This window comes from Corylus avellana, chromosome 1 (genome assembly GCF_965113065.1).
Source record: "Corylus avellana chromosome 1, dhCorAvel1.hap1.2, whole genome shotgun sequence".
In the NCBI taxonomy this organism is placed as follows: domain Eukaryota; kingdom Viridiplantae; phylum Streptophyta; class Magnoliopsida; order Fagales; family Betulaceae; genus Corylus; species Corylus avellana.
In genome coordinates this window covers 9,113,755-9,140,974 of record NC_142490.1, presented here as the reverse complement: position 1 = coordinate 9,140,974, position 27,220 = coordinate 9,113,755, and the positions used below count along the sequence as shown (strand labels likewise).

General features: G+C 34.4%; 1 protein-coding gene, 1 non-coding gene and 1 pseudogene across 7 annotated transcripts; 1 reads left to right on the top strand and 2 right to left on the bottom strand.

Annotated features, from left to right (window-relative positions):
- Window positions 1–2,462: 2,462 nt before the first annotated feature.
- Window positions 2,463–9,507, bottom strand: LOC148587927 (pentatricopeptide repeat-containing protein At5g04780, mitochondrial pseudogene; annotated as a pseudogene). Of its 5 annotated transcripts, none has more exons than XR_015912190.1 (3): window positions 6,442–9,507; window positions 5,741–5,863; window positions 2,463–2,749 (listed from the first exon to the last, which is right to left on the bottom strand). The product of XR_015912190.1 is annotated as a pentatricopeptide repeat-containing protein At5g04780, mitochondrial pseudogene, transcript variant X2 (transcript). The 5 variants fall into 5 exon arrangements; XR_015912194.1 differs by having other exon boundaries at window positions 2,463–2,706; XR_015912191.1 differs by lacking the exon at window positions 5,741–5,863 and having other exon boundaries at window positions 2,463–2,536; window positions 2,617–2,749.
- Window positions 9,508–13,340: 3,833 nt separating this feature from the next.
- LOC148587926 (U6atac minor spliceosomal RNA) lies at window positions 13,341–13,472 on the top strand. Its single transcript, XR_015910925.1, has one exon. It is a non-coding gene; the product is annotated as a U6atac minor spliceosomal RNA (small nuclear RNA).
- A 623-nt stretch (window positions 13,473–14,095) lies between these two features.
- LOC132170213 (GDT1-like protein 4) lies at window positions 14,096–20,515 on the bottom strand. The gene is made up of 9 exons (XM_088516995.1): window positions 20,117–20,515; window positions 19,968–20,033; window positions 18,624–18,761; window positions 17,843–17,941; window positions 17,570–17,642; window positions 16,602–16,687; window positions 16,121–16,204; window positions 15,610–15,669; window positions 14,096–14,465 (listed from the first exon to the last, which is right to left on the bottom strand). Exons 1-9 carry the CDS (start codon window positions 20,219–20,221, stop codon window positions 14,277–14,279), a joined length of 900 nt encoding a protein of 299 aa, XP_088373121.1. The 5' UTR covers window positions 20,222–20,515; the 3' UTR covers window positions 14,096–14,276.
- Window positions 20,516–27,220: the final 6,705 nt, after the last annotated feature.

The window sequence follows — 27,220 nt, the reverse complement described above, 5'->3', positions numbered from 1 at the left end:
TCTTGTACAACAAGTCTTTCCTGCCCAACTCTCTATGTTAGGGTTAATTTCCTCTCTTATAAAATAAGCCATGATTGTATTTATTTTTCTTCCATTTTTTGGATGAACCAAATATATATATAAGCCAAATTTTTCCACATCCTTATGTGTTATCTTTTTCTTTGTTTGTTTACTTAATTTGGACTCTACCCAGAAGAAGAAGTGCATCCCAAGCAATGAGTGGTGCTACTCTAGGCGATGGAGACCAAATGGGGGGCATTTCTTGGATCCAAAGGAGGGCATGATTGGATCTCAGAATAGAAAACAAACAGATTTGTTGGAAAGAGAGGTTGAGCTACCTTCTGTCACCATGGTCGTAAGAGGCAGCTCACTCTATATTGAAAGATAAGCAATCCACCCATATTCACATGGATCAAAATGTTCATGCTACGCAGCGGAAATTAGGATTCAGATTCAGAATTACCTCCAGTCATGTTTACTCAAGTGAATTGGCAACAGAAAACTAAAACAAAGAAAGAGATATCTTTTGACCTGTGCCTATTGGTGCCCAATTGATGAAATATATCAATTTTATTTATAGGTAGGTCAATGATCCTTAATCAGAATTGTTACCTTATTTATTTGTCGCTCTCTTGTTAAGGAATGAGAGTTATAATAGAATTTTGTTCAAAAAAAAGAAAGAGAAGGAATTATAATAGAATCAATTCTAAATATTTGATTCCACCCCGTTATTCCCTATTTTGAATAAATTATTAAGCACCCGTAATTGTGTTTAATTTAGATAAGAGTGATTATAGAATTCATTCTTCTTTAACCATTTTTTAACTATTTCCATAGTAAATGAATGAATCCATCATTGAATTTGTGTGTCGTCCACATAAGTCCAAAAATTTAATAATTGATCCATTGAATTTGTAAAAAAGAAAAGCAAAAAAGATGGTTTAAAGATGATCGTATAACATGCCTCTTTACATAACAGTAAATACGTCTCCAAGTGGTAGCTCAATTGGCTGAGAACCACGCCAAAAAAAATAAAAAAGTAAACACATGTGGCATATGTGTCATATGTCATTTATAATTAATCCATACGTTACAGCCAAAAGTAAATGATATTTAAGTTAACTTTACAACAGGTCACATGCATTCATAAGGAGGCCTATGCAACTGCTCTCCCAATGAACTATATAAACTGATTTTTTTTTATTATTATTTTTTTTTCAGTAAATATCCACTAAACCCATTAAAGAATGTGGTAGATGGAATTATAATGGGACTAGACTCTTTAATCCCCATACTTCGTCTTTTCTTTTTGGGTTTATATAATTACGAGATCCTGGTTGTGTACGATTCTACCAAACAAAAGGAAAAAGAAAGAAATACAAAACAACATATTTCCCTTTCCCCAAAAAAAAAAAAAAAAACAACATATTCCAGTTAGAAACACAGAGAAAGAAAAGAGTGTTTTCAAATGTTCATTTTCATTGATAAGACTATTCCAACAGCTTCCACCTACATACATATAAAGCAATTCCACATATCAACAAAACCTTCCTTCTTTTTTCTTCTTCATCTTTTTGGATAAAGTATATATATATATATATATATATATATATATATAGCTTACTGCTTACCAAATCTCACAGAAAAAAGTTGTTTTCAGTGCAGCACTAAAATTGATTGAAAAACAGATTTGTTTTCTCTTTTTGAAGTTAATAAAACCCAAACAAGAATTTATAAAGAGATGCTACCAAACTGGAGAAAACAGAAAAAGGACAAAAGCAATCCCAATGCCATAAGTTACTGATCCCACCAATACAATTCCCTCTTATGTGTGTGTATATATATAATGAATTAATATATTAATATGTGACTACCATCTTCACCAATAAAGGGCTAATGGTTAACAAAAAACATGCATATTTTCAAGGGAAATTGTCTTGTACCCTATTAAATTTTGACCTCATGACAGGCAAAGTTCTAAGTTTCTTAGTTTGACAATTAAGGATCTGAGTTCTGGCTAAGATATGAATTTTGACCATTTCACAAATAGGTCATTTCCTCAATTTTTCCATTTAGATTTTAACAAATTAAGTTAAAGTTGTATCTTTTCCCACATAAAACCAATAAAATTGCGCCACGTGCACCACAAATAAGGCGGAATTTTTTTTTTTTTTGTTCTTTCACTTTTTAAAAATTTTTGGGGCCTTTTTTTTCTGGTACACATGGCGCAACTTTATTGGTCTTATGAGGAAAAGATTACAGCTAACACTTCCACTGTTAAAATTTGAAGGAAATTAACGAAAAGTCCTTATCTGTCAAATGACCAAAACTCAAATCCTTAATTGTCAATGGGAAAAAACTTAGATACTTGATTATCAAAATTAAAAACTCAAGTCCTTTTTCGTTTGCTGCTAGGGATAATTTGAGAAGAAGAAAAGAAAAAGAAAAGAGTACCAATAATATGACTGAAACCATCACACTCTCTGTCGATCCTTTTATCTTCCATTGATTATAGTACAAGTTACATGGACTTCGACTTCAACCAGAAAAACAGTACCATTAGAAAACCATTTGATACTTTTGAGAGGAAGAAGCTTTCAAGTTTCAATTACTCACCTCAGATTCTATTTTGTTAACCGCAATCATATCAAATCCAGAGCATGGGAGATATGAAAACAGTCTGCTTCCTTTCCTTCCCCACCCCACCTAACATTGAGTGTTTCTCACTGTTAGTTCTGGAATTATTGATCTGTAATTTGTCAGAAGACAATTTATAGTTGACTATAATACCATAGAATAGCATGTATAATCAGTAACACAAATTAAATGGCCAAACAAAATTTGAGATATATCATAATTGAAAAATTAAGAGAATTTGCTCAGCATATAATATTATAGATAATTTTTATTATGTTGTTATTCCTTTGCATAGACATTTTCACTGGAAGCTTTTCATAAAATTTTAAGATATGAAAATAATGAATAAAATAACAAGAGGAATGTATATTTACACCAATCGAACTCTAAGGAAAACATATAAAAACTATATTCTAATAGAGTCAAACACATGCTAAACATTATATCTGAAAACCATGTAATACTCAAGCAATAAGAAGAAACATCTAGTCCTTCTAAACTGTCAAACTTAATTCTATGATTTAAGATACACAGTTTCAAACTTCTAAACTGTCACCATTAGAACCAAGTGGACCTGTTCGTTCCTGATAGTTGCATGCTTCTATCATGTCAAACTTTTAACTTGCTGCAAATAAAAGCAAATCCACCGAGAACCTACCAGGACTTTAAATCTGCATTTCAAAATTAGGTTTCTCTACCATCAATCCCTCAAAACATATATCAGTTGAATTTTCCAAAGAAATACTTGGAAAATACTATCCATTTGGTCTTAAAATCTATCTGATGCCTCAATGGTCTATTATTGACCCTTGACTTACTCCATTAAATAGTACAATTCATTTTTTTTCTCTTTACTGAAATTAGATCGGATTTTTTTTATGCTCAGAAGTTTCTGAATTATATTAGAAATGAACAAACTAAAAATTAGAAGGAATGAGAAGAGAACCACTAAAATTTTCGGGATTGGAATCTAAATATATCAAAATTCTTTCTTGATTGAACTGAACATGGATAACCTAACCATAAAAAAAAATAATAATAATAAAATTAAAAATTAAAAAAAAAAAAAAAGGACCAAGTATACAAACAAACGTAGAATGTATTTACTTAGAATGTCCACTTCAAAACAGAGCATGGGAGAATTTTTTTTTTTTTTTTTGAGAGTGGTGAAAGAACCTCTAAAAACTGTATTCCCTGATTTTTTCAAAACAGCTGTGATAAAGGGGCCATGGTGACCAATTAGAAGGGCCACTGGGAGAGATGGAGGTCTTTCAAGTCCTAGGTTTTGTACAAGCATGCAGTTGGGAGAATAAATACATCAATAACAGGAGAATGCACAAGAACACGGGATGGCAAGAGCAACTCCTAGAAGTCACAATCTGAAGTTCAGAAGGTCAAAAATATAAAAATGTAGTAGAATGAATACTGCATAAAGCGGTCATCCAATTATATAATGATCTCAAGAACAAAGACTTATGAGAACCCATGAAAGCTCAGCCCCTTTAAAAGTTCAACTATTCCTTTGTCTCCAAATTGTTCACATTACACAAAACGGAATCACATTCTAAATTTTGTTGCTCTTATTATGACCAAACCTTCCTTGCCAACATGCGAGCAACTCAACTAAAGTCCTTGGCATCACCCATTTATCTGAAAAGAGAGGGCTCTCTTGCCACTGAACAATGAAGAAGAGAACTTGGCTAGAAAAGTAGCACATGTTAAGTTCGTAAATGTAAAGGAACAAAAAGACAGGATTATCTCCTTTAAAAGTGCCTAACTTGAAAATGAGATGTGGTCTCTGGTGCTATTGTTTTGTATGGCGTACTTAGTAATCTCTAATTAGTGGTAGAGATGACAGCTTGCTGAAGACTCTGGCAATGGCTTGAGTTGATGGATTACTGGAGTTGATGACTTATTTGGTGGGAGAAGCCCAGGGCAACGCCTAGTTCAAAGATAGAATTCATGGCTCACAGAAAGGTTTGAAGTAGAGAGGATTGGTTTAACTTGGAAAGTGGTTTGAGGGAGTAGAGTTTTGGTAATTGGTTGATTGGATCATTCTTATTTGTACTCAGATTCTTTGGAGGCGTGAAGCTTAACAGTATGATCTGCTTTTCCAAGGGCTTCTACTGTATCCCTACCCTCTACATGGGTTATGCCCTCTTTTCTGGCACTATTCATTACTACTTGTCTTGTCAAACCAAAAGGAAAAGAAAGAAAGAGGGATTTGTTAATCCTTCTTACATGTACACAACAACAGAACAGAAGAGTGAAAGACAGAATATGCCTCAAAAGACGCTGTACAATGGAAGAAGTGTACAAGGGTTCCGGTAATGTTTTACAATCTGGAATTCATACAATCATGTAAGAACTGTCAAAAGCAGACATCCAATCAAACACCACTCTCAAGAATGAATATTTATGCTTTAGAATTGTATGCTCAACCCCTTCAAAATTCCGACTATTTTAATCTCTCCATACAGTTCACATAAGACAAAGTGGAATGGTGTTCTAGACAGTAAATTTTCGTGCCGGTCAAATTTCCTTTTCCAACACTTCAAACAACTCATAACTATCTTTGGCATCACCCTCTATACTCCAAATGATTGAGAACACTGACAACCATAGTTCTCTAGGAACTAGACAGAGAAGTAGAACATGACTAACTAATTCCGTAGAATTTTTACACGTGTAAAACCACACTACTATGATAATATTATGCCTAATAAGATTGCCTATCCCCACCCATACCCAATGCAACGACAAGGTGGGACTGGGAATGGTTTAACTTGGTGTGGACAAAGACGAGGACGAGGAATCGGGTCCCCCATCCTATCCCAACATTTTTTTTTTTAAGTAATTGAGATAATCATTAAAAGTGTAAGGTGCCCCATATACACAGAAAGTATACAAGAGAAGCCACCTAACTAGTAGAGATAAAAAGAATAAGAAAATCATGGTAACTAATCACCATAAGATAAACATAAGCAACTGTCTAGAGATATAAAGTATTAAAAAGAACAAGAAAATCATGATAACTAATCACCACAGGAGAAACATAAGTAGCTAGCTAGAGATACAAAATGTTGAAAAATAAAGACTTAACCTCCTCCAAAGTCCTCTCGTGGTCCGCAAAACTTCTATCTTTCCTTTCCTCCAATAGACACCACAAAAAGCATGAATACACCATATTCCATACCGCAGCACTCCGAGTGCTACCGGCAGTCCACTAACAAGCGTACAAATCAAATACTCATCTAGGCATAACCCAAATCGACTGAGGAAAATATTCCAAATGGCACAATCAACCTCGCAATAAATAAGAAGATGGTCCACTGATTCCCCATCCCTTTTTCCCAACCTTACAAGTCCTACCCCAACATGTTACCATCCCTATGGATACATATGTAACTTACCAATAAAAAAAACTACATATAATAATCTTTTTGTCATGAAATTATAGTCCCATTTAAGAGATAAGAAAATTTAAGAAGATTGCATTAAATGCATTCTCACTTTTTCACTTTTCTATTTTTTGTCCTACATTGTAGTTCTCATTTAAAAAAAAAAAAAAAAAAAGATTTCTTTATAACTTCTATTTAGTAGTATTGGGAGGCTATTCTGGGAAAATGAGCACGAATTGCTTTTGACTTTTTAGTAATGGGCACAAATTTCAGGAACCTGAAACTAAAAATGTGGCCTATTCAGGGAGGGAGGAAGAAAGCATTTACAATATTATACTTCACCATCAAATAGTAGTAGAAACAAAAAAATTAAAAAAAAAAATCCCAAGATATTGAAAGGTACCTGCGTTTTCAAGATGAATAAGAGAGGACTAGGAAGCTTGACTTGAAGAATTATAGAACGTGAGCTCCATTCTTTCTCTATTAGATTGTTACTAGCTCCATTCCATGGTTCAAATACATACAAGTGAAGTGCTTCCAATTATGGCGACTGAATCTAGATTGTCACTAGAATGATTTATGACTTGCAAGACTATATACCCGAGATACCCAAATTTTGCTCACCAGTAATCTCCACAAGAGCAGTGGCCATGCTTAAAGTGATGGAATCGATGAATATCTCTCACAATTATTTCCCTATGCAAAAGCTCAGAAGTATACTTGATAAAATTATGACAGTCAGTACAAACCCGAAGGTTCTTCATTACCCGAATAGGCATTCCAGAAGTTGTGCTAATGATGCCATACACAACTGCAAGTTTTTCACTGTGATAACCAAGAAGCACTTCCCTTTGTTCTTCTTCTACATCTTGCATCACAAGCGTCACATCATATGTGTATCCGATCTCCTTCAATCTTCCAATCAGCTCATCCAAGTATGTATATATCTCTGTATCTTGTGGGTGTGACCTATCTCCCATTACAAAAGTGTGGACTTGATTCTTCAGTTGGATCCAAGACTGACCAGGGACTTTGTTAACCCTTCTCCGTTGCATCAAGCTCCTCATTTTAGCTGCCTCTTCCCATCTCTCACTGGTGGCACACATGTTTGACAACAAAATATAAGGTCCTGAATCTAAAGGTTCAAGCTGAAGAAGTGTTTTAGAAACCCACTTTCCCATCTCAATATTTTTATGAAGTCTGCAAGAAGATAGAAATGATTTCCAAACCCCAGTCAAGTGAGAGATACCATTTTCACGAATGAACTCCTTTGCCTTATCCAAATGACCAGCTCGACCATAAAGATCAACCATACAAGTAAAGTGTTCAACTCCAGGCTTGATGCCATAAACTTCTTTCATCAACCTGAAATATTTGTTACCTTCTTCAAGCAGCCCTGCATGGCTACATGCACTTAAAACCCCCACAAAAGTAACCTCATTTGGTTTAATCCCCTTATGCATCGTTTGGTCAAAAAGACAAAGGGCTTTCCTCCCTTGCCCATGTAAAGCACAAGCAATTATCATTGAAGTCCATAACACAACATTCAGATTAACAGTTTCCTTAAAAGCTGTCCAAGCATCATCCAAACAACCACACTTAGCATACATGTCAATTGACGAGGAACTAAAATGAACATCTATTGTGTGACCAACTTTCTGAACATATGCATGGATCTGACGACCAAGTTCCAAAATCCCAGCATCAGCACATGCAGAGATAATGCTTGTGACAGTAAATCTGTCCACTTCAGCTTGTTCTCGGACCATAGAGATAAACATTTTCAAAGCATCTTCATACTCACCGTTCCGAACATACCCGGAAACCATTGAACTCCAAGAAACAATTTCTGTCGTTAATTCATCAGAAATAAACTTGGAATTTTTTTCTCTCACACAGGCCAGAGGCATTTTTCTGAAGATTATGGATGCCTTTTCCATTTTCCCACACTTGCAATACATATCTATAAGTGAAGTCCTTACAAACCCATCGTTTTGAAAACCATACCTCAAAATAAGGCCATGAATTTGTCTCCCTACGTCCATGATGGATAAAGAAGAAACCAAAACCAAAGCTATGGAAAAAGTAATTTTATTGAACTCTGGTCCATTCTTCACCATCTCGTATAGTAACTCCAATGCGGTTCTTTCATATCCATTTCGCATTAGCCCATCGATGATCGTATTCCAACTTGTAACATCTTTATTGGGTAAACTCCTGAACATACCTAGAGACTTCTTCATGTCTCCAACAAGCAAATTTGCACCAACCATTATGTTCCAGGACACAATATCTCTCTCAACCATTAATTCAAACAATTTTTCTGCATAATCAAATACCCCACTTTTGACATAAAAGTCAAGAACAGAGTTCTCCAATACGACATCCAAATTAATCCCATTTCTTAATATCCACCCGTGAATTCCTTTACCCATTCGGAGATCACTTCCACTAGAACAACACTTTAAAACGCTTGACAATGTAAATTGGTTTGCACGAACACCCTCAATTTGCATATCGTTAAAGAGGTCCAACACCATTCTAGACGCCCCAATTCGTGCGTAGCCCGACATAAGAATTGTCCAAGTACGAACATCTTTGTCAGAAATTTCATCAAACAACTTCTGTGCATAATCAAAATCTTGAGATTTCACAGAGACATTCAAAATATGATTACCCACGTCCAAATTTTGGAAAGCACCACTCTTGACCGCCTTGGCATGAAGGACGCCAACAGCTGACTCATTTGTTGAATAATGGTATGGTGAAGAGTGGTACCAGTAGGACTGGTATAGACGACTTGTGGTTAAGGAAACCAGAGAGAAAAAGTGGGATGGTCTGGAAAATGCAGTTGAGCTAAAGCATAAGCTTAGACAAGTCCATCTCATTGTTTAACATTTGTAACCAATCCAGCATCATCAGATTCTATTGCTTCGTAGTCATCAATATGCTCTGAAAGTATTAAGACTCTTTCAAGCCCAGAGTGCGGTAGTTTTTAAAGAAACTGCAGCTATACGGAGTCGAACCAACACCCTTTTAGTCAAACAGGCGTGCATGTCAGTTGTAATGTGTCGCTTAGTAGAGAGAGAGGGATGAGCGTGAGGGAGAGAACGTTGCATCGCCGACAGTAAGTGGTTGTTGACGGTGGAGAACGATGGCTGAGAGAAATGGGGATATGTTTTTGACGCTGAGAAAAGGAGACGAAAATGCTGAACGGGAAGTGAAATGGTTTTGATGTGTTTGACGCTATGGTGCCGGTGGTGGGCGGAGGCGGAAGGTGTGGGTTGTGGTGGGCGGAAGGTGAGAGAGAAAGAGTAGCGTTTGGGGAGAGAAGCACCGGATGGTGGGTGCCGGCACTGTTGGTGGTGAGCGGAGGCACTGGATGGTGTTCGGCGTCAGTGCTTAGTGGTGGCGGCAGTGGCCGGCCGGTTGAGGGAGAAAGGCAGCGTTTTGGGGGAGAGAGAAAGAGGTAAAGTGAAAATGTTGAAAATGAAATGAAAACACGCGTGAAATCCTTTCGGCTTATTTGGAAGTGGGTTTAGGGCCGGTTTTGGATTGCGTTTTAAAAACTTAAAAGTATTTTTAACACTCAAAAAATTCGTTTGAAGAAAAAAATATTTATTTGGTAAAAAAATTAAAAGCGCTTTTAAGGGTCCAAAAAGCCTAAAAATTGTCAAAACGCACTTTTGGTAAAATCTTAAGAGCATGTTTGGAATTGCGTTTGAGAAATAAAGCTTTTAAGTTAAAAAGAGCTTGTGGGTAAAAGCTTCATTTTTAAGCTTTTGCTAAAAGTGTTTTTTGGTCATTTTTAGGCTTTTTGGACCTTAAAAGCGCTTTTAATTTTTTTTGCCAAACGAATATTTTTTTCTTTAAACGGACTTTTTGAATGTTAAAATCACTTATAGGCCCCTCAAACGCAATCCCAAACAGACCATAAAAATGAAGTTTTTGCTCAAAAGTATTCTTTTGATTCAAAAACTTTATTTCTCAAACACAATTTCAAACAGACTCTATATTTGGTTTCAGACTAGTTTTGGGTCGTTACGAAACCAAGGCAGGTTTTTGGGCTTCAGTTTTGTACAGCATTGGGATCAAATTTGGTGTCATCCGTACACTTTGGGTGTGTTTTGTGGTTTGCATTGCTGAAATTGAGGGGATTTAAAGCATGTTTGGAATTGTATTTGAAAAATAGAACTTTTAACTCAAAAAACACTTTTTGGCAAAAACTTTAAACTTTTGCCAATAGTGCGTTTTGGTCATTTTACAACTTTTTGAACTCTTAAAAGCGCATTTAATTTTTTTATCAAACTAGTACTTTTTTCTTCAAACGGACTTTTTAAGTGTTAAACGCACTTTTAGACCCTTTAAATACAATCTCAAACATGCTCATAGTGGTTTGAAAAAATAACTATTGTGCACACCTCAATCCTAAGAACAAATATTTTTCAATTAAACCCCTTGCTAGCTTAAGTCTAGCAACCCCCACATCAGGGATGACACAAAAAACAATATTTTATCAAACACATATTAAAGCAACCTACTATTTAATGTTCACGTCACACCTCGTCTGGTTTAATGCGTACATATTAATGTCCAAAAGTGTGTGCTAACTTGCACACAAATTAACTTCATTACTAAGTTATGCCCTCCAACCCCCCAAGAAACTCCATTATACAGTACATGGGAATGCAGCATGAAGTCAACCATGAACAACTAGTATGATAAAGCAACCCAAAACAACTGTAATTTTTCCACAATCACAGCATCCAAACAACATAAACATGCTCCTGTTGCTAGCGGCTGTGTAACGTTCTTGCTCAACCGAACTCTCAGCCTCATGCATAAATGTGGATCGCTTCCCACGCAGGCGCACTCCTAACGCATCTGTATCCTCTCCAAAGTATTCCAATTGTTCCACCTCTTCATTTAGTCCCCTAGCAGACTCATCGGCCAAAATATCCTCGTTGTTCTGCATTACGTGTGTTCATTCCATCGGGTACTCATCCTCCCACAGGAATCACGAAACCCCCCCTTATGATTCTGCGAGTAAATTTAAAGACAGCAGTATTAAAAAAATAATAATAAGAAGAAAAAAAAACTAGAACATAAACATTAACAAATACTACGAAAAACAAAAAAAAAAACACATATAAACTCATGAGTTGAACACATTCTAGTATGTTTTGTAAATGTGGGTAAACATATTATTAGCTCATACAGTAAATGCATTGATACTTACTATAGTCTATAGTTATAATCACAACACAAATACTTTGCTTCATGTAACATGCAATTTGACTATACCAAAAACACTCATCAACGGTCAACGTAGCTTGAATAACGTATCTTCCAACATGGACAGTGGTAAAATCACCACCCGTAATTTCTATGCGCTTTCGCCAGCAAAAGTCTCATTCGTCCAGCCCCACAAGGACAAAATGGTGGCTCCATCTAACTTCAATCAAACCGCGTAACCAAAAAATCAATTGTAATCATCAAACTATTACCATATTAAATTGTAATAAACCACAGCAATAATATTAGAGTTCAAAAGATAACTACAAAACAATTTAATTAGTACAAATACATTCATATGAAAGTCTGCATATTACATAAGCGTGTGAATACATTCACACTGTAGGTTAAAAGTGGCACAAACATAGCCGTCGGTTTAATGGGACACACAACCTGGACATACACAAAATATCATGCCATTGCATCGGTATGCAAAACATGAAGAAAACAAGTCCCGGCCTTCTCCAAACTAGATTACACACATAACATAATTATGACTAGCATATTTCAGTTGAACTTCATATATACCAGTCATTTCTACGGCTGTGGTCTGTTATCCCACATCAATTGAGTAATTGCATCTCTAGTGTTGGCCATAGCAATTACAGATCCTTCAGAAAAGTCAAAGTGTTGAGTGTAATGGAAAAAAGCATCGTCGCGATCAGCCAAACGAATGAAGTTATGCAATGCACAACAAGCGACAAACTTTATACTTTGGCATTGCGGTGAGCACATGAAATCGCTTTTTAAGAATACCGAAGCAACGCTCAATCGCCATTCATAGTGATGAGTGTCGGTAATTGAATAGCTCCTTAAACTCAGCGGGGTCACCTGCACTTCGAAAGTCTTGTAGATGATACCTTACCCCGCGATAAGGAGGCATATACCCCTTCGCTCATGGAAACCCAAAATCAACCAGATAGAATTTGCGTACAGATCCATATAAAATCATATATATATATATATATATATATATATATGCCGAATCACTCTCAGAAGTGCTTTAATATTACAACATGTGGCGTGAATCCTTTTTATTTTAATGCTAAACCGGTTTTTTAAGAGTAAACCGGTTTTTACTTTAAAAACCGGTTCATTAAATTAGCGTAATTAATGGCGTTTAATTATATTTGAAGAGTTTTCCATGTATAAATTATTCAATAAATTAAGTATTATTAATATCAAAATCAAATAAGGAAACAAATAATACAAATCAAATTATGTATTATTATGTTTAATCACTTTAATATGTATATAACATAATATTATATGTTATAGTTGAATTAAATGAACTAAATGATAGGATGTAGAAACAAAATAGAAAAAAATTTCATTGCATTATTTTTGTTTTTTTTTAAATATATAATTGTATATTAATTATTAATTGTATAGATTGTCGGATTTTTACTCAACATAATGATTAGATATTTATTTTTGATTTTATTACCAAAAATAATCTTTATTAGTAAAAAATATATAGGTATATATTCGATATCCAAACCAAATAAGGTCAATAATAAGAATAAGGTTGTATATTGAATCACATTTAATAATGTACAGAAAGAGCCTCTATATATACAGGTCAATAATACAAATACATACATATATAACCCATGTAGAACAAACACTTTATATAATATAATGGCTCCTCAAACTTCAATGTGAAGTGTGAGAGACCAACTTAAATTTAAAAACAAGATCACGAATCGCCCCAGAGAACGTGACTTTGTGAAGAGGTTTGCGAGCTGATAGGGGTTGTGCGACTCTGCTACTCTCTTCTCTGTCGTTGCTGAAATCCAACAGAGAGAGAGAGGGAGATCCTGCGAAGATCTCCTCCAAGAGTTGGCGTAGAAAAGCCTTGGCATACAAAACACGAAATGGTAGCGTCGGTGATTGTGCTTGGTAAAGTGAAAGGGAAGGTGTAGAGTTCCAGCACTGACTGTCCCATATCAAAAGTATAGAGAAATAATAAACACTTTATAACCAATATTTTGCAATCTAGCGATTGTGTTCGTAGAAAGGAGAGATGGTTGGCATCTCCCCTGACAGGGACGGGAACGGCCTTCGGGCTTTCCTGTTATCCACACATCCGGTTAAGGCTCCCCACCCTTCGGGGTGGATCTATAACCCAATTTTTTTTTTTTTTTTTTTTTTAATTCTGAACATTCTCTCAGTTTTTATTTTTTCCATCTATATTATTAAAACAAAGTGAAAAAATTGGAAAATATTGAAACTTCAAGTGCAGTGGTGAGATCTAAAAACTTGTATTTTGCTCTTCATATTATTGCGAGAGCCAGAGCCGCCGCCACCTTCTTTGTTATTACCACAGATTTAACGTAAACACCGTTGAATAATACCCAAGATTTGGGCTGAGATTTCTGGTAATGTTAAGCCTTGCAATAGATTCTAACGGTAATCCATAAATCTTAATTGTTAATAAAAAGTTTGATCATATAATTAATGCCCTTGAAGAGGTTGAAGGATACGTCCTAAAAATAGACACTTCGAAGAATAAATACACGCATCAATATTACCCTAAACTACAAACACCTGATGATGCTTCATGATATCCGATCGCAACAGTTGAGGAAATAGCCTCACTCTAATCATCAAACACTTTTTTCTCAATTTTGGTTTTGCCATAGCCATCTTGCTTCTGGCTTGTGCTTTTTGACAACTATTTGGCATTGGGTGCATTGAGGAAGAAGTTTCTTTGGATTTACCTAAAGATTTTTGGAATTCATGAGCCAAACATATATCGGTAAACTAATTTTTCGAAAATATATATATAATGAAAAAAATTTGGTATCAGTTTGTATCATACCTTTTTTTTTTTTTGAATACAACAACCCACACCTTCCCAAAAAAAAAAGAAAAAACGAGAAAGTTCTAATGAAGAGACTTGATGCTCTAAAAGAATCAGGTTAGCCTACGATTTCACAATTATAAGGGCGGATAGAAATAGGAAGACAGTGAAAAGCAGAGGAACAGCAACCCTCCAACTGTGGCAACCGTGCGTTGTGAGATCTTAGATGCTAGCATGCTTCCTCCCACCACTGCCAATGAGGTGCAGATGGTATGTCCTATTGTGGCACCCACGGCCACTCCAATGGCGTTTTTGTGTGTAGCCAGCTGCAGAACCAGAAGTCATTGTCCAAAAAATATTAGAAACTAAATTAACTTTAAATTTCCAAAATTTGACTTGACACGGCAAAATTCAAGCAAATACTACAGGATTCTTTGAATATGAAAAGAAAACAAACACATTCTGTAGGATCAGATCTATATGGATATGAAAGGCAAGTGTTCCACAAGAAAACAATCTACTTTGAAAATCAAGAATGCCCAAAATAAAACATTTTCCATTACTACATACACTGACAGTATTTCAATGGCGAGGAACGAGTGTTCTATTACCAAACTAGAGAGGTAAGCCACTTCTGTTCAAAATTTGCATATGATGACTTTTGATGCAAGTATAACTCTCATAACTGCTAAATATGTTGACCGTTACATAAAATAGTCAATGAAGTACCCCATATATATAACCATTGGGTATTTCCAAGTCAGTATACTCCGTTCCTTTTTATATATATATATAAATGGTTCCATTCTTCCCAAAAGCCCACCCAAATTTGGCATTCCAGAGAGCCTACGCTACACTACCACTCATTTGCAATTTGAGTATTTAGGCTAGATCCAAACTTAACTCTTAACAGAAAGAAAAAAAATTAAAACAAACTTATTTGGAAATAGGCACCTCATAACTTATCCTTTTACATCTCAAAACCAAAAGCAGCAAAGTTTGGAGTTGATAGCTAATCATATAAGGGAGCACATGGGTGCTGAACACAAACAAACAAAACCGCTATACAGAAGTTCTTTTTCTTTTAACAATCTTTTTGAATCAGACACTGTCCGCAGAAGAAAAAGTGGGATCACATAAATATTATTCCTAGGTCCACTTAATTCTGTCAAAGAAAAAACTGCTACTTTAACCTATAGCTTTCTTACATTATAATTGTCCTTAATCATATATCTTGTAAAGTAAGCATGATCACACACTAAGAATCCATATAATGACAATAAAAATTTAATATCAAAACTTATTTTTGAATAGTTCCACACTCGAATGAAAGAACCAAAATAAAAACACATATAAGGGAGTACAGAGGAACAAACTGAATTCATTCATGAAGGGCAATAACCGTGAATAAATGTAAAATGAGCCACAAATGAACCAAATGGAGGAAAGAGCCCAAAAAAATATTCTTACAGCAATTGTTGCTATCTGGCTACGGTCTCCCCATTCTGCTAGAAATGTTAATATGAATGCCTGCAAACAGTGAAACAGAACTCTTTTCAGCCACGACAGTCAACATAAGACTTAAAAACAAATAACTCCTAAAAGACTCAGTTGAATACACATCAGAATATGAAAAATCATGCCCAGGGACCCTTCTTTAATTATTTGTTCTTTAGGTAGAAAGATCATATATAATTTATATGTACTGCAAATGTTGAATTAATAAAGAACATAAATATAAGAATCTCACTTTCAGCATTTATAATGTCATAAAGAAATAGTTGAGTGCTTCACATACTCTCAAGTGCTTACTCCCTGACATGGCAGTAAAAATCACCATTGGATGAGACAATAATGAAGTACATGTATCATCCAATGATAATTTTCATTGATATGTCAGGGAGTAACCATTTGAGGGTGAACACTTAGGAGTATACGTAACATTTCTCAGAGAAATAAGAACCATGTGCGCAAGGCATACCTCCAAAAATATTGGTGTACAGAATCTTGAAAAGAAGCGGCGGAAGGTTGTTTTCCCTTGTCCACCCTCAAGTTTCTCTTCTACCTGAATACATGATATGAAATCAATTTCAGGGCAAGGAAAGTACCAAATTCAACAAAATTAATTTGCATGTGCAGGCCTGAACAGGGTATTTAATGCAGCATCCTTCAATGAATAGTAATAAATTAGAAAATATATGCGAGTAAAAAACAAATTATAAGAATAGAGAACTTGAAAAACTTCTTTGAATTGTAAGAGCTGAAAAAGAAGGAAAAGAAAAGTTCCTCACTTGAATAGACATCCATAAATTTCAAAAAGTGGAATCAGATGTCTAGACAAGCTATTGGATATTTATTTGTTAATCAAGAAATTGAAAAAGAAAAAAGAAAGGCATACATTTATTCGAATGGAACAGAATATATGCAAGTCTGAAACTCGAAATGAATCATAAAATACATACTTCTTCAATCTCTTTTTTCTGAGAAGATTTTGAATCTGATCTCCAGGCAATGTAAAGTAACCGCAACCCAAAAAATGCATAAAGAACTGCATATGGAAACGATACAGAAAGCTTAGGTTCATTTGACCTCATTCAGATGCCAACTCATGTTATCTACTCCCATATTGTTTGCCCTCTATTCCATTTTGGGAAGTCCCAAATACCATCCACTTTGAAAAGTTAATGGACACAAATTCAATAACTTTCCTAAGTTACCCTTTTCTTAACTTGAAACGTCAATACCCTCGTTATGTTACTTTTATTTCAAAGGCAATGCAGTAAATAATGTCCTCTTAAATTATCGAGTACCGTCCTTCTAAAAGATTAGTTTTTCTTATGTGGACAAACAATATGGGACAGAGAATAATTTGATAAACAAACTGGAAACACAATCTAAAAAACACAATATAAAATTCAAAAGTTGGGAAGAGGGAACCCAAATTCAAGGTTCATTCAAAATTGGTAGAGCCGCAACAAAGACAATAAAAAAAACAGTTTAATACAGTTGATCAGCAAATCTTATCAAGCACCATACTGTAATCAATCAAGAAAAGGCATCAAGAAATATAATTTCAGGCAGGTTAAAGCAGCACCAAAGGTTGTCTAAGTCCCAAATAGTAACCAGGTGCTAACCTCATCTCATATGCTGGCTTGTACCTTTTTCAAAAAACATTCGGCCAACCAAGGCATGATCTACACAATAAGACATCATGGTGCATATAGATACATTTACAGTTTATTGTATTATCTTCTGCGTTGTTTCCAGATAGTGATAGGGAATATAATGCCAGCTATACATAAGTAATTTTAAGTCAACATTACAAGACCACTGCCAATTTTCTACATGCTTCACTAATCTAATGGCTATGTGACCAAAAGAAGAAAACAAAATCCAAAAAAAAAAAAAAAAAAAAAGCAGAAGACAATACCTGTAGCTGCACTATTTGTATGCTTTCTGGATATTAAATTTGGCACAATCCTACCAAGTCCAGTGGAAAGTACCTAATGACATGCACAACTTCTTTAATCTTGATAACAATAAGAGAGCACCTTTTTTTTTTTTCACTTATTAGTGCTTTGCAGTTTCTGGAACCATTCCATTGCAGCGTCAAGAAATGATTACATCATCAGAACCACAAAAAGAGCAAGGGGTAAAGGAAATGAAGCAATTACTGTACTCCGAGAAACTTGGCTAAACTCACTGTCATTACAATCAAGGCAGAGAGTGCACCAGATAAAACAATTGACTTGGGGTGACGCATCGCCATAAGAGCCGCTATTATAAATGTCTCATCTCCAATCTAGAGCATAATTGTCAATTAAAGAGAAAAAAAAAATCATCAAGTCAATGAGCAGCAATCCCATAAAGAAAGGAAATATATCATACAACCAGCATCAAAAGGCAAGCATTGTCACTTGTTTGTTAATATGACTTGGTCCATTTTCATGCTTTAACTAATTTTAGAGCATCACCAATGAGCTCTCTAAAGTTTAGCCAAATTTTAGCTAAAAAATCTACTTCTGTTATTTTATATAACTACTTTTTACAAGCACCAAATATCCAGCTCTCTAAATATTTCTCTACTTTAACTAAATATTATTTTTATATTGATTGTTAGTTGGTTGAAACTAACCACCAAAGAGAAAAAAAGGCTTCCAAGTTTACATATGGGGAGAGAAAACAATGAAAGTAATAAAATAATGAATGGCTAAAGAAAAACTAGCATCAAATATGGATAGAGATTCTGACAAGAATTAATTTGGAGAAAGGATGGGGAGCTTGATAAATGGGTGCTTTTTAGAATCTTCTCTAAATTTTAGATAAATGTACATTTTAAAGAGCTCGTTGGTGATGCTCGTAATGATATTTGCCGATTACTTATTAAAAAAAAAAAAAAAAGGAATAAAGATAAATGCGAGAGGTTATATACCAAAAGTTGCTACAACCTGTGCTAATAACCCCCAAAAATTTAGTGCACCAACCTCACTGACGAGAATCATTGATAAACTTGCTAAAAATGCATCGAAAACTCCAAGACCTTCAGAGTTCAAGTTGAGACTGACACCAACAGAATCGAGACCAGTCTTATCCCCAATAGTTTCGAGGTCACGCAGATTAAACTGTACACAGAAATTAATATATAATTATTATAACAAATACATTAAAAAGAACCATAAACTAAATCTTCTAATTTGAATACCCAAGTTTTACACAACGCTTAATCCTCTCTCAAAAAGACAGGAAATTATGTGTACCAGAAGCATTTAAAATCCAAAATTTTAGAACTTCATACATGTGGCACATGGGTTGTCGAGAAAATATTATTAACGAAAGAAGCTGAAAGTTCTAATCATCATAAAGAGAATTTCATGCATCTAGGGCTATGTTTATTTGGTAAAAAGTAGGGAAAAAACAGTTATTCAAGCTTGGGATCATAAATTTAAAATAATCACGAAAGTTGCTTAAAGCACATCAGGATGAAAATGAAAATGAAATTTAAAATCTTATATTTCCAATGATACATGAGTGTTGCCTGTTTAGCGTTTTCTTTCTTTTCTTTATAAATTATCTTATTTACCAAGAATGTACTTGGGCGAGCAATAGAGAATAGTTGACTTAGTTCAGGTTGGATTTCAATTATATTTCACTTCTCCCCACCTGATTCTCATATCTCTCTGCACTTTTCTAGATTTAGTCAGTCTCTCTCACTTACCATTTTTGCCGCTGAACAACCCTAACCTTTCTTTCTTCAACTACATACTCAAATCTTACAGTAAAAGCAAAAAAAACTCTGGCTGGGTTTTGGTCCTCGTCCGCCATTTTTTGCAATCCAAGGTAAAACCCAATGACCAACTCATGAAGCAAAGGTCACTTTCGTATCTCCCCACCCCCTCATTGGGACCAATTACTTTAAAAAAAAAAATAAAAAAAACACACACACAGTATATGAAAAAACTAGATGGGAATCAGATTCAGAACCATTTTGTGAATTGGTGCTTTCTAATAGAATTATTAAATGTTCAACTGGAAGCATTTTAAGTTGAATAGAACGGAGTCTTTAAGTTTTGGAAAATTTGACTTCGGCTTAGTTGATAATATGGTTTTAATTGTTTTGAAAACAAACCAGCAGCAAGCAATATAATTCAGATATCCATTCCCTCTCCATTTCCTCGGTTCTCCCCAACAAAATAAACCAATTTAACCTTCCATTTCTCCAGAATCAACATACAAGGTGTACATTATAAAACTGTCCTTTTCCCATTCCTCGTCAATTTTCCCAGCAGCCAAACAGACCGTAGAGAGCAAAAGAGAGAGGTGAGACTGACCTTGCCACGGCGGCCCAGATCTCCGGATCCACTAGACTCTTCCTTCTCAGCTTCAATCACAGACTCCTATTTCACACAAAACAAATCACTCACAATCAATACACCTATATACTCACATAAAATATACGAGAGCGAGAGCGAGAGAGAACCTGAGCCGAGACGGGGTGGAGAGCCAAGAAGAAGAAGGCGTTGAGGAGGATTAAAAGGAAGAAGATCGAGCGAGTGGCTGTTCTAGGGTTTGATCGCAAATCCATCGCACCTTCTACTCAATTCCTTTAGAAAATGGAAAATCCGTAGACTCAGAGAAAGAGAGAGATCTAAAAGGGTTGTGCGACTCTGCTGATCTCTTCTCTTTCTTTGCTGGAATCAAACGGAAAGGCTTTTTGCTTTCCTCGATTGCTGAGATGAGAGAGCGAGAGAGAGATCCCGCGAAGATCTCCAAGAGTTGGCGTAGAAACGCCTTTGCATATATAAAACACGAAAGGGTTAGCGTCGGTGGTGGTGGTAGCTGGTAAAGGGAAATTGAAGGTTTTGACTTCCATTATTTAACATAGATTATACCTTCTCTCTCATTTTTGTTATTATATATGCAACACATCTAAATACCAAGAAATTAAAAAATAATAATAAAAATAATAATAATAAATATTAAAAATTAAAAAACGAAGATTTTTTTTTTTTTTGGACATGTCCACACAAGGGAAATGGTAGGGCTAGGTAAATTCACTGCCTACTGACAGATAGCCAACCGACTTCTACCGACACCGTTTAACCAATGGGCGGTAGGCGGAACAAATTTTTTTTATTTTGACAATTTCGGTTCGGTAGGCGAAATAAAATTTATTAACAAAACCAACTTTACTGACCGATTTCGCCGATAATTTTTAATTTTTTCATATATCGACATTACCGACTGTGGTTCAATGTTGGAAATACATATTGGTCGATAAAGTTGGTGAAATTACTGACTTTAGTGCGGTTAACAATTTTTTCTTCCAACTTTGGCCGACACCGGCCAACGCCCATCCCTAGAAAGGGAAAGAGAAATTCGAACTAGTGACCTCCGTTTCATAAAGTGGTATACGGCCGATTGAGCTACCTCTTGTTGGCAAAACCAAGAAATTATATCTTCTTGTATTGAATCCAAATCAAATCCATTTTATTTTACCTTAAATTTAATTTAAACCAACTCTTAAAAAATAAGGGGAAAAAAATCATACAAAATATATTTTCTATCATTTACTTCAATTTTTTAGATTTCTTCCATCAAGAATTTGGGTTTAGCTATGGGGATGGAACCAATGTAAGAAGGTTAAGAAAAGAAAACCTATTAACACCATTTTTTATTTTGGTCAATTTCTCATGTTTTTCTTCCAAATACAAATCCTGAAATTGAACCGACGCATTCACAAATGAATAATCTACCAATTAATCCTCAATTTTATGTTCGACAGTGTTGGGATGTGGGTCAGCCCACCAAAGGCCCATTATCGAACTGTCAGGCTCTCGAATCGATCGGATGAAAAGGTTTTTATTTACACAAAATAAGGTCAAAGGGCCTATTCGCAAAGCCGCTCACAACCGGTTTAGAGCATTCTCAATGGAGGAACCATATTTTTATGTAAAATAGTTTTTCAAAATTCACTTTTATTTAGTTTAGTTAAGCCATTTTTAAACGACTCTACATCCGATTAGCTATATTTCTATTTATTCTATTAAAATATTATTAAAAGCAATAAAAGTTTTGGAAAAAAGAAAACATGCAGAGAAAAATTAGAAAAAGATTTGAGAAAAAGAGAAAATAGGTGAGAGAAACAATGAAAAATAAAATAGTTCCCTTGAAAAGTGTTGCTACATTTAGCTTTTTTTTTAGCTCTTCTAATCACATATCTATTTTATATTTTCTTTTGACTAATCCAATGTAGGAGGTTTTTTAAACATTTAAAGAGCTATTTTAGATAAAAGTAACATTTAGCTCTTCCATTGTGAATGCTCTTAGAAGCACTAAAGGGAGCTCTCGAGTGGCCTCTCGACCAAGTAGAGATCTCCACTTCATCTCGAACCAACAATCACCAAATGAAGCCTTCTCTAACAACGACTTGTACGCATTAAATGGCATGTTTAATCACCGCCCCTTAGTCCTTCAATCGCATAAAGTGTTGGAAAAATAGGTACTTGACACGACTTACCCGCAAGGACTCGTTACACGATTAATTTATGCACGAACACGACTCGTTTAACTAAATGGGTTAGTGGGTCTGACTCGATTGTAACACGAAAAATAACCAGGTAATCCAACATGACCCATTTTAAATAACCGAGTCATATTGGGTATACATGACCTGACACGACACGACATGACTCGGGCTCTTAAAAGGTAACCTAACCCGACCCGATAAAAAAAACCCTAAACCCTAAATTTTTTTATAAAAAAAATGTAATAATAATACATTAATACCAATGCAATTGTTAATAAAAACATTCACAAAATTAGCAATTTTAAAAAATTAATTTTCAGATTGTTATTATTTTATTTCAATAAGTATTTTGTGCATTTCCAACAACTTAAACTATACAACTTATTCGCATCAAACCACCAATTTAATTTGAAGGAATTGGACCCAATAATCACAAATGTCAACCACATAGAAGGTAGCTCTTAAGCTAGTTTTGATACCACTTTAGAGGAGATTAACTCTTTGGGAATTTGGACTCAATTGAGTTATATTAACCAATTACTCTTATAATATGTTTCCACATAAAACTTAATTAATTTTCACTCACATGCTTATACTCTACAAATTGGATCATTAATTTTGTTAGCTATCAAGAAATCCCCATAAGATCTCTTATATCTCGCCACTCTTTATCTGCATAGGTACAATGGCAATAAGAGGAAAGACAAAAATAATTACAAATCATGAAAGACACACAAAAATAATTCACGACTTTTAGGGATTATGATTTTTTTTTTTTTTTTTAAAAAAAAAAACGGATCTGGTGGGTACACACCAAACCCGAGCAGTAACCAAGTCTGCGGGTCGACCCTCCAGACACGAAATTAACCGGGTCTTAATCGGGTAGATCCGATTAAGACTCGAACCCGATAAGACCAAACTCAATACCTGTTTTTTCGTGTCATGTTTGTGTCGGGTTTGCGGGTCGTGTCAAAATTGCCAGCCCTAATCGCAAAAGCATGCTATCCTGAATTACGTCAACTCAACACGCGAGCCGACTTCTATCTCTTCACCGCCCCTTGAGCAACCCAGCCGCAAAACAGTAAACCTTGTAGAGGTGACACACCGCCAACAGATACTAGGCACATGTCTTGTCACTGTATCTAGAGTCGCTCCCGTGTCAGGGCAACAAGCTCCATACATGCGACACATCATAGATCGCAACAGCGACCTGAGCACCTCGCGAGTATTGCCTCACAGATTGATAAAATGTAGGCCCCTCCACTGCTCAAATCAATTAGTATAAATAGCGGGAATCATGCCACAGGTAAGGGAGCTGAAGTTTGATAATTCAAGCATTATTGTTTGTCATTCCTTTCAACAAGGATTCTGACTTAGGTATCGGAGCTATCCCCCGCCGACTTGCTTTGACAAGCTCTTGTGTCTTGAAGGGTATTTTTGTCTTTTCACTTTTGACAAAAATACCTTTCAAATATAACTAATTGAATATTATCCAGTTCAAATGAATTGGAGATGATCCTAATTCTCTGGTGTAGGGGTGGAGTTTGGGGCGAAGAAGGGGTGGTATTTATAGGGGGAGGGGTGTACATAAAGATGAAAAGATGAATAATAGATTAAAATTACTTTCCATACTAACATCAAGTGTTCGATATTATGCTCGAACGTTCGGTGGTGGTCCTTAGTCAGATATTCACACTAAAGGTTGAGCTTGAACGTTCGATGGTCCCCCATTGAACGTTCGGCCAGAAGCTAAAGTTTGGTTTTTGGGTGGTTTTTCAAATAAAAGGTTTTCTCAAAATGAGTAGCACTTTTATGGTTGTATTTAAAATACTTTGAAAGTAATAGAACATGATGAATTGTTAAAATAAAATGGTTCTTTTTAGTAAATGCTCTTTTTAAGGGTTTGATGTTTTGGGGCATCACAACTCGTCTAACATGCTTAAAGTAAATGTAAGCGGAAGGTGAAAATGACAAATATGAGATATCTAAAAATCATAAAGTGTGCATGTATTATCATTAATCATAAGCTTGGAGCTTCTATCTAAGAGCAGTCATTTCAATCAAACATGATATTGCAAAATAGACTCTTGGCTTCCTCCCTTAAAAAATCATATTAAAACAGATAACTTGACAAGTCGTCAATATTGCGTAAGTATAAGATTTAGTAAGTAAATCTCACAATCGAGTATAAAAAAAGTTCTTGTTTATATATAAAAATAAATGTGTAATTTTACAAGTAAATTAGGTGTTGCCTTATTACACCCCAAAGCTAGTGGATTAGATATTTTTTACATGATCAAAAAGAATGTGAAGGAAAACTCAAGAATGATAAAAACAAAAGAGTGTTTTTCTTGTATGCAAGTGGATTTTGAGGGAGGTCAAAATAATATATAATTCTTATTAAACAGATAAAAAATGAAAGAAGGAAAAGAATTTGGACTTTGCCCTCCCAAGTGGTCCCCTTTATAACATTTTTTTTTAAAAAAAAAGAAGAAGAAGAAGAAGATGAAGAAAAAGTGGCTCCTTTTCAATATACAAGTCCTAATAGTTTTGTGTTCTTGGAATAAACGTAGTTGTTTGGAACAAATTGAAAGTATCAATTGTACTTTCAACTACACAACTAGATTTGCTGCCTGAGAACGTACATATCGGATTTTGTTTCCCATTCGATTTGTACGAACACTTCGTTTCACGTTTGATGGAACAACTCTGCTTTTTTATGTTTTCTTGGGACAATGCTGTTTTTCTAGATAACGTACCATATTGTTATTATTATTTTTTATTTATTTTAATGATAGGTGTTTTGTAGTGTTTTCTTAATGTCTGCCTGGTTCGGGATTGCTATTATTTTATAAAAATTAAATGAGAGAAATTAAGGTCATTTTCTTTTTTTGTTTTATTTAAAAAATAATATTCACTTTGAATCAGGAGAACACATAACTTTTTTTTTTTTTTTTTTTTAATGTTTTAAATTTAATTTTAAATATAAAAAAGTAAAGTTAACTTTATAGCGTTGATTGCACCTAACCAAATCCATTATTTTGCACTTTTCAATAAAAAGCAGATATCTTAGCTCGAAACACCAAAAAATAATATCATCTTTTGCATACACTAAATAATTTCACTTATCTTCACAAATACATTTTGACAAAGCTATTGGAACCATTGTCTTGGTTAGTTTTCGAGACTTTTACATTGGGGGCTCGATGGTAGATGGTGAGCATTCAGTTAGAATGAATGAAAAAGTTTATGAAATTGATTTGAATTAAAAATATCGCGTTTTCGTGTCTATTATAATTTATATTTTTACTTGATGTATCAATTTTTTATTGAAAGCTGTAACATGAAGTTTACACCACATCTTAATAGAAGTAACTTTCATACACGATATTACATTATTATTAATTTTTTTTAAAATTACATTCCAGAAAAAAGCAAACAAAATACAAGTGTCGAAATAAGAAAAGCCATTACAAGCAAACAAGAGATTAATCTTTTCCACTACAAATGGGGTAAAAAGGGAGAAAGGAAAAAAAATAATGATTTTTAAAAAATCATTATTTTAAAAAATAATGATTTTAAACGACCCTACAAATAGGTGAGAATGTAGGGTCATTTGGGTTTGTGATTTAAAAATAATGATTTTAAAATGTGTAATTTGAAAACGTAATTTTTACAAACTCAGTTAAGTATTTGGTAAAATCACGACTTAACCTTTCAAATTTCAGTTTAACCTTTAAAATTGTGCATTTAAAAAAAAACACATCTTTATCTACGATTTGACACTATTTATTTTTGAAATCGCAATGTCGAATACACCTATAATAAGAATGAGATTTATCTGCGGTCAAATAAGCCACTTAAGAAACGTAGAAGTTGGCATAGACGCTGGAATAGAAAAGATAATTTATTTATTTATTTATATTTTATTTTGACATGTCCACGCAAGAGGGGGAGGAGAGATTCAAACTAGTGACCTCCGCTTCATAAGGCGTAGTTCCCAGTCGATTGAGTTACACATTGGGGACTAAAAAAATTAGTAAGAATATTTGGTATAAAAAAATAAAACAATTTTGTTTTGTAGTGATTTTTTTTATTTGAATAATAATAAAAAGTTAATAATGTGATATAAAAAATAAAAAAATTAAAATATTTTAATGTTAATTTTTTGGAAAAATTATGCATGAATAATAGTAATAAAAGAAAAGAAAGGCTTTGCCAAACAAAAGCCCGACCACCGCTAAGGAAGCCGCCTTGTACAGCAAAATCATTGAGATTGTGAGAGGCTGCTGGAGGGTAGAAATCCTTGTTTACACTAATTTTTGAAACAGAGAAAAATGAGGGAAGAGTTTCAAGAACTTAGAGGGTAAAATTGTCATATTCTTGGACTGGTAAGTTGGTGGGACCCAGATCATATCTTGAATTGAATCCACCAAAACGAAGTCGTTATCTATTAACAGATTTTAAGTGCTTGAGTTGAGTAAGTAAATTTCATAGGACTAAATATAATAATAGCCTTTTAAATCATATATTGATGGTTACTTAATTATGAGTTTTTTGAATCTTGCCTACGCCCAAGCTATGAGAGACTACAAACAGAGCTTTTGTAGCCACTCATTTCTGATAATCCTTCTTTTTTTTTTTCTTTTTTTTTTCATTAAAAAATTAATGTTATTTATAAAATCAACTGTCATATAATTATAATGATATGATAATAAAAAATTAAAGGCTAATTTTTATTGTCACATATTTTCATTGTCACATATTATTTCAATTGTATAACAATGTATTGAATTTCATTTGGTAACTTAGAAAATCACATTTTATAGTCGATGCTCTTGATCGTGGACCACAAATCAAGTTTATACGGGCACGAATCTTTTTTTTTTTTGTCTGCTATATAACTTTTTATTTATTTTTTTATAATTTAATAATGTGATAATGAAAATAAGCTATTGGATCAACGCTAGTAAAGATAAGAAAAGAAAAGAAAAGAAATCAATAACGAATATTCGTAGCCACATCATATTAATTATATATATTAATTTAGTAAAT

Excerpts from the sequence above, each read along its gene's own strand:
- LOC132170213 (XM_088516995.1), bottom strand. The coding sequence starts at position 20,221 with ATGGATTTGCGATCAAACCCTAGAACAGCCACTCGCTCGATCTTCTTC. Across the intron at positions 17,942-18,623 it reads CAATGATTCTCGTCAGTGAG|ATTGGAGATGAGACATTTAT; the intron begins GTTGGTGCACTA and ends ATTATGCTCTAG. Across the intron at positions 17,643-17,842 it reads CTGCCTTGATTGTAATGACA|GTACTTTCCACTGGACTTGG; the intron begins GTGAGTTTAGCC and ends GCATGTCATTAG.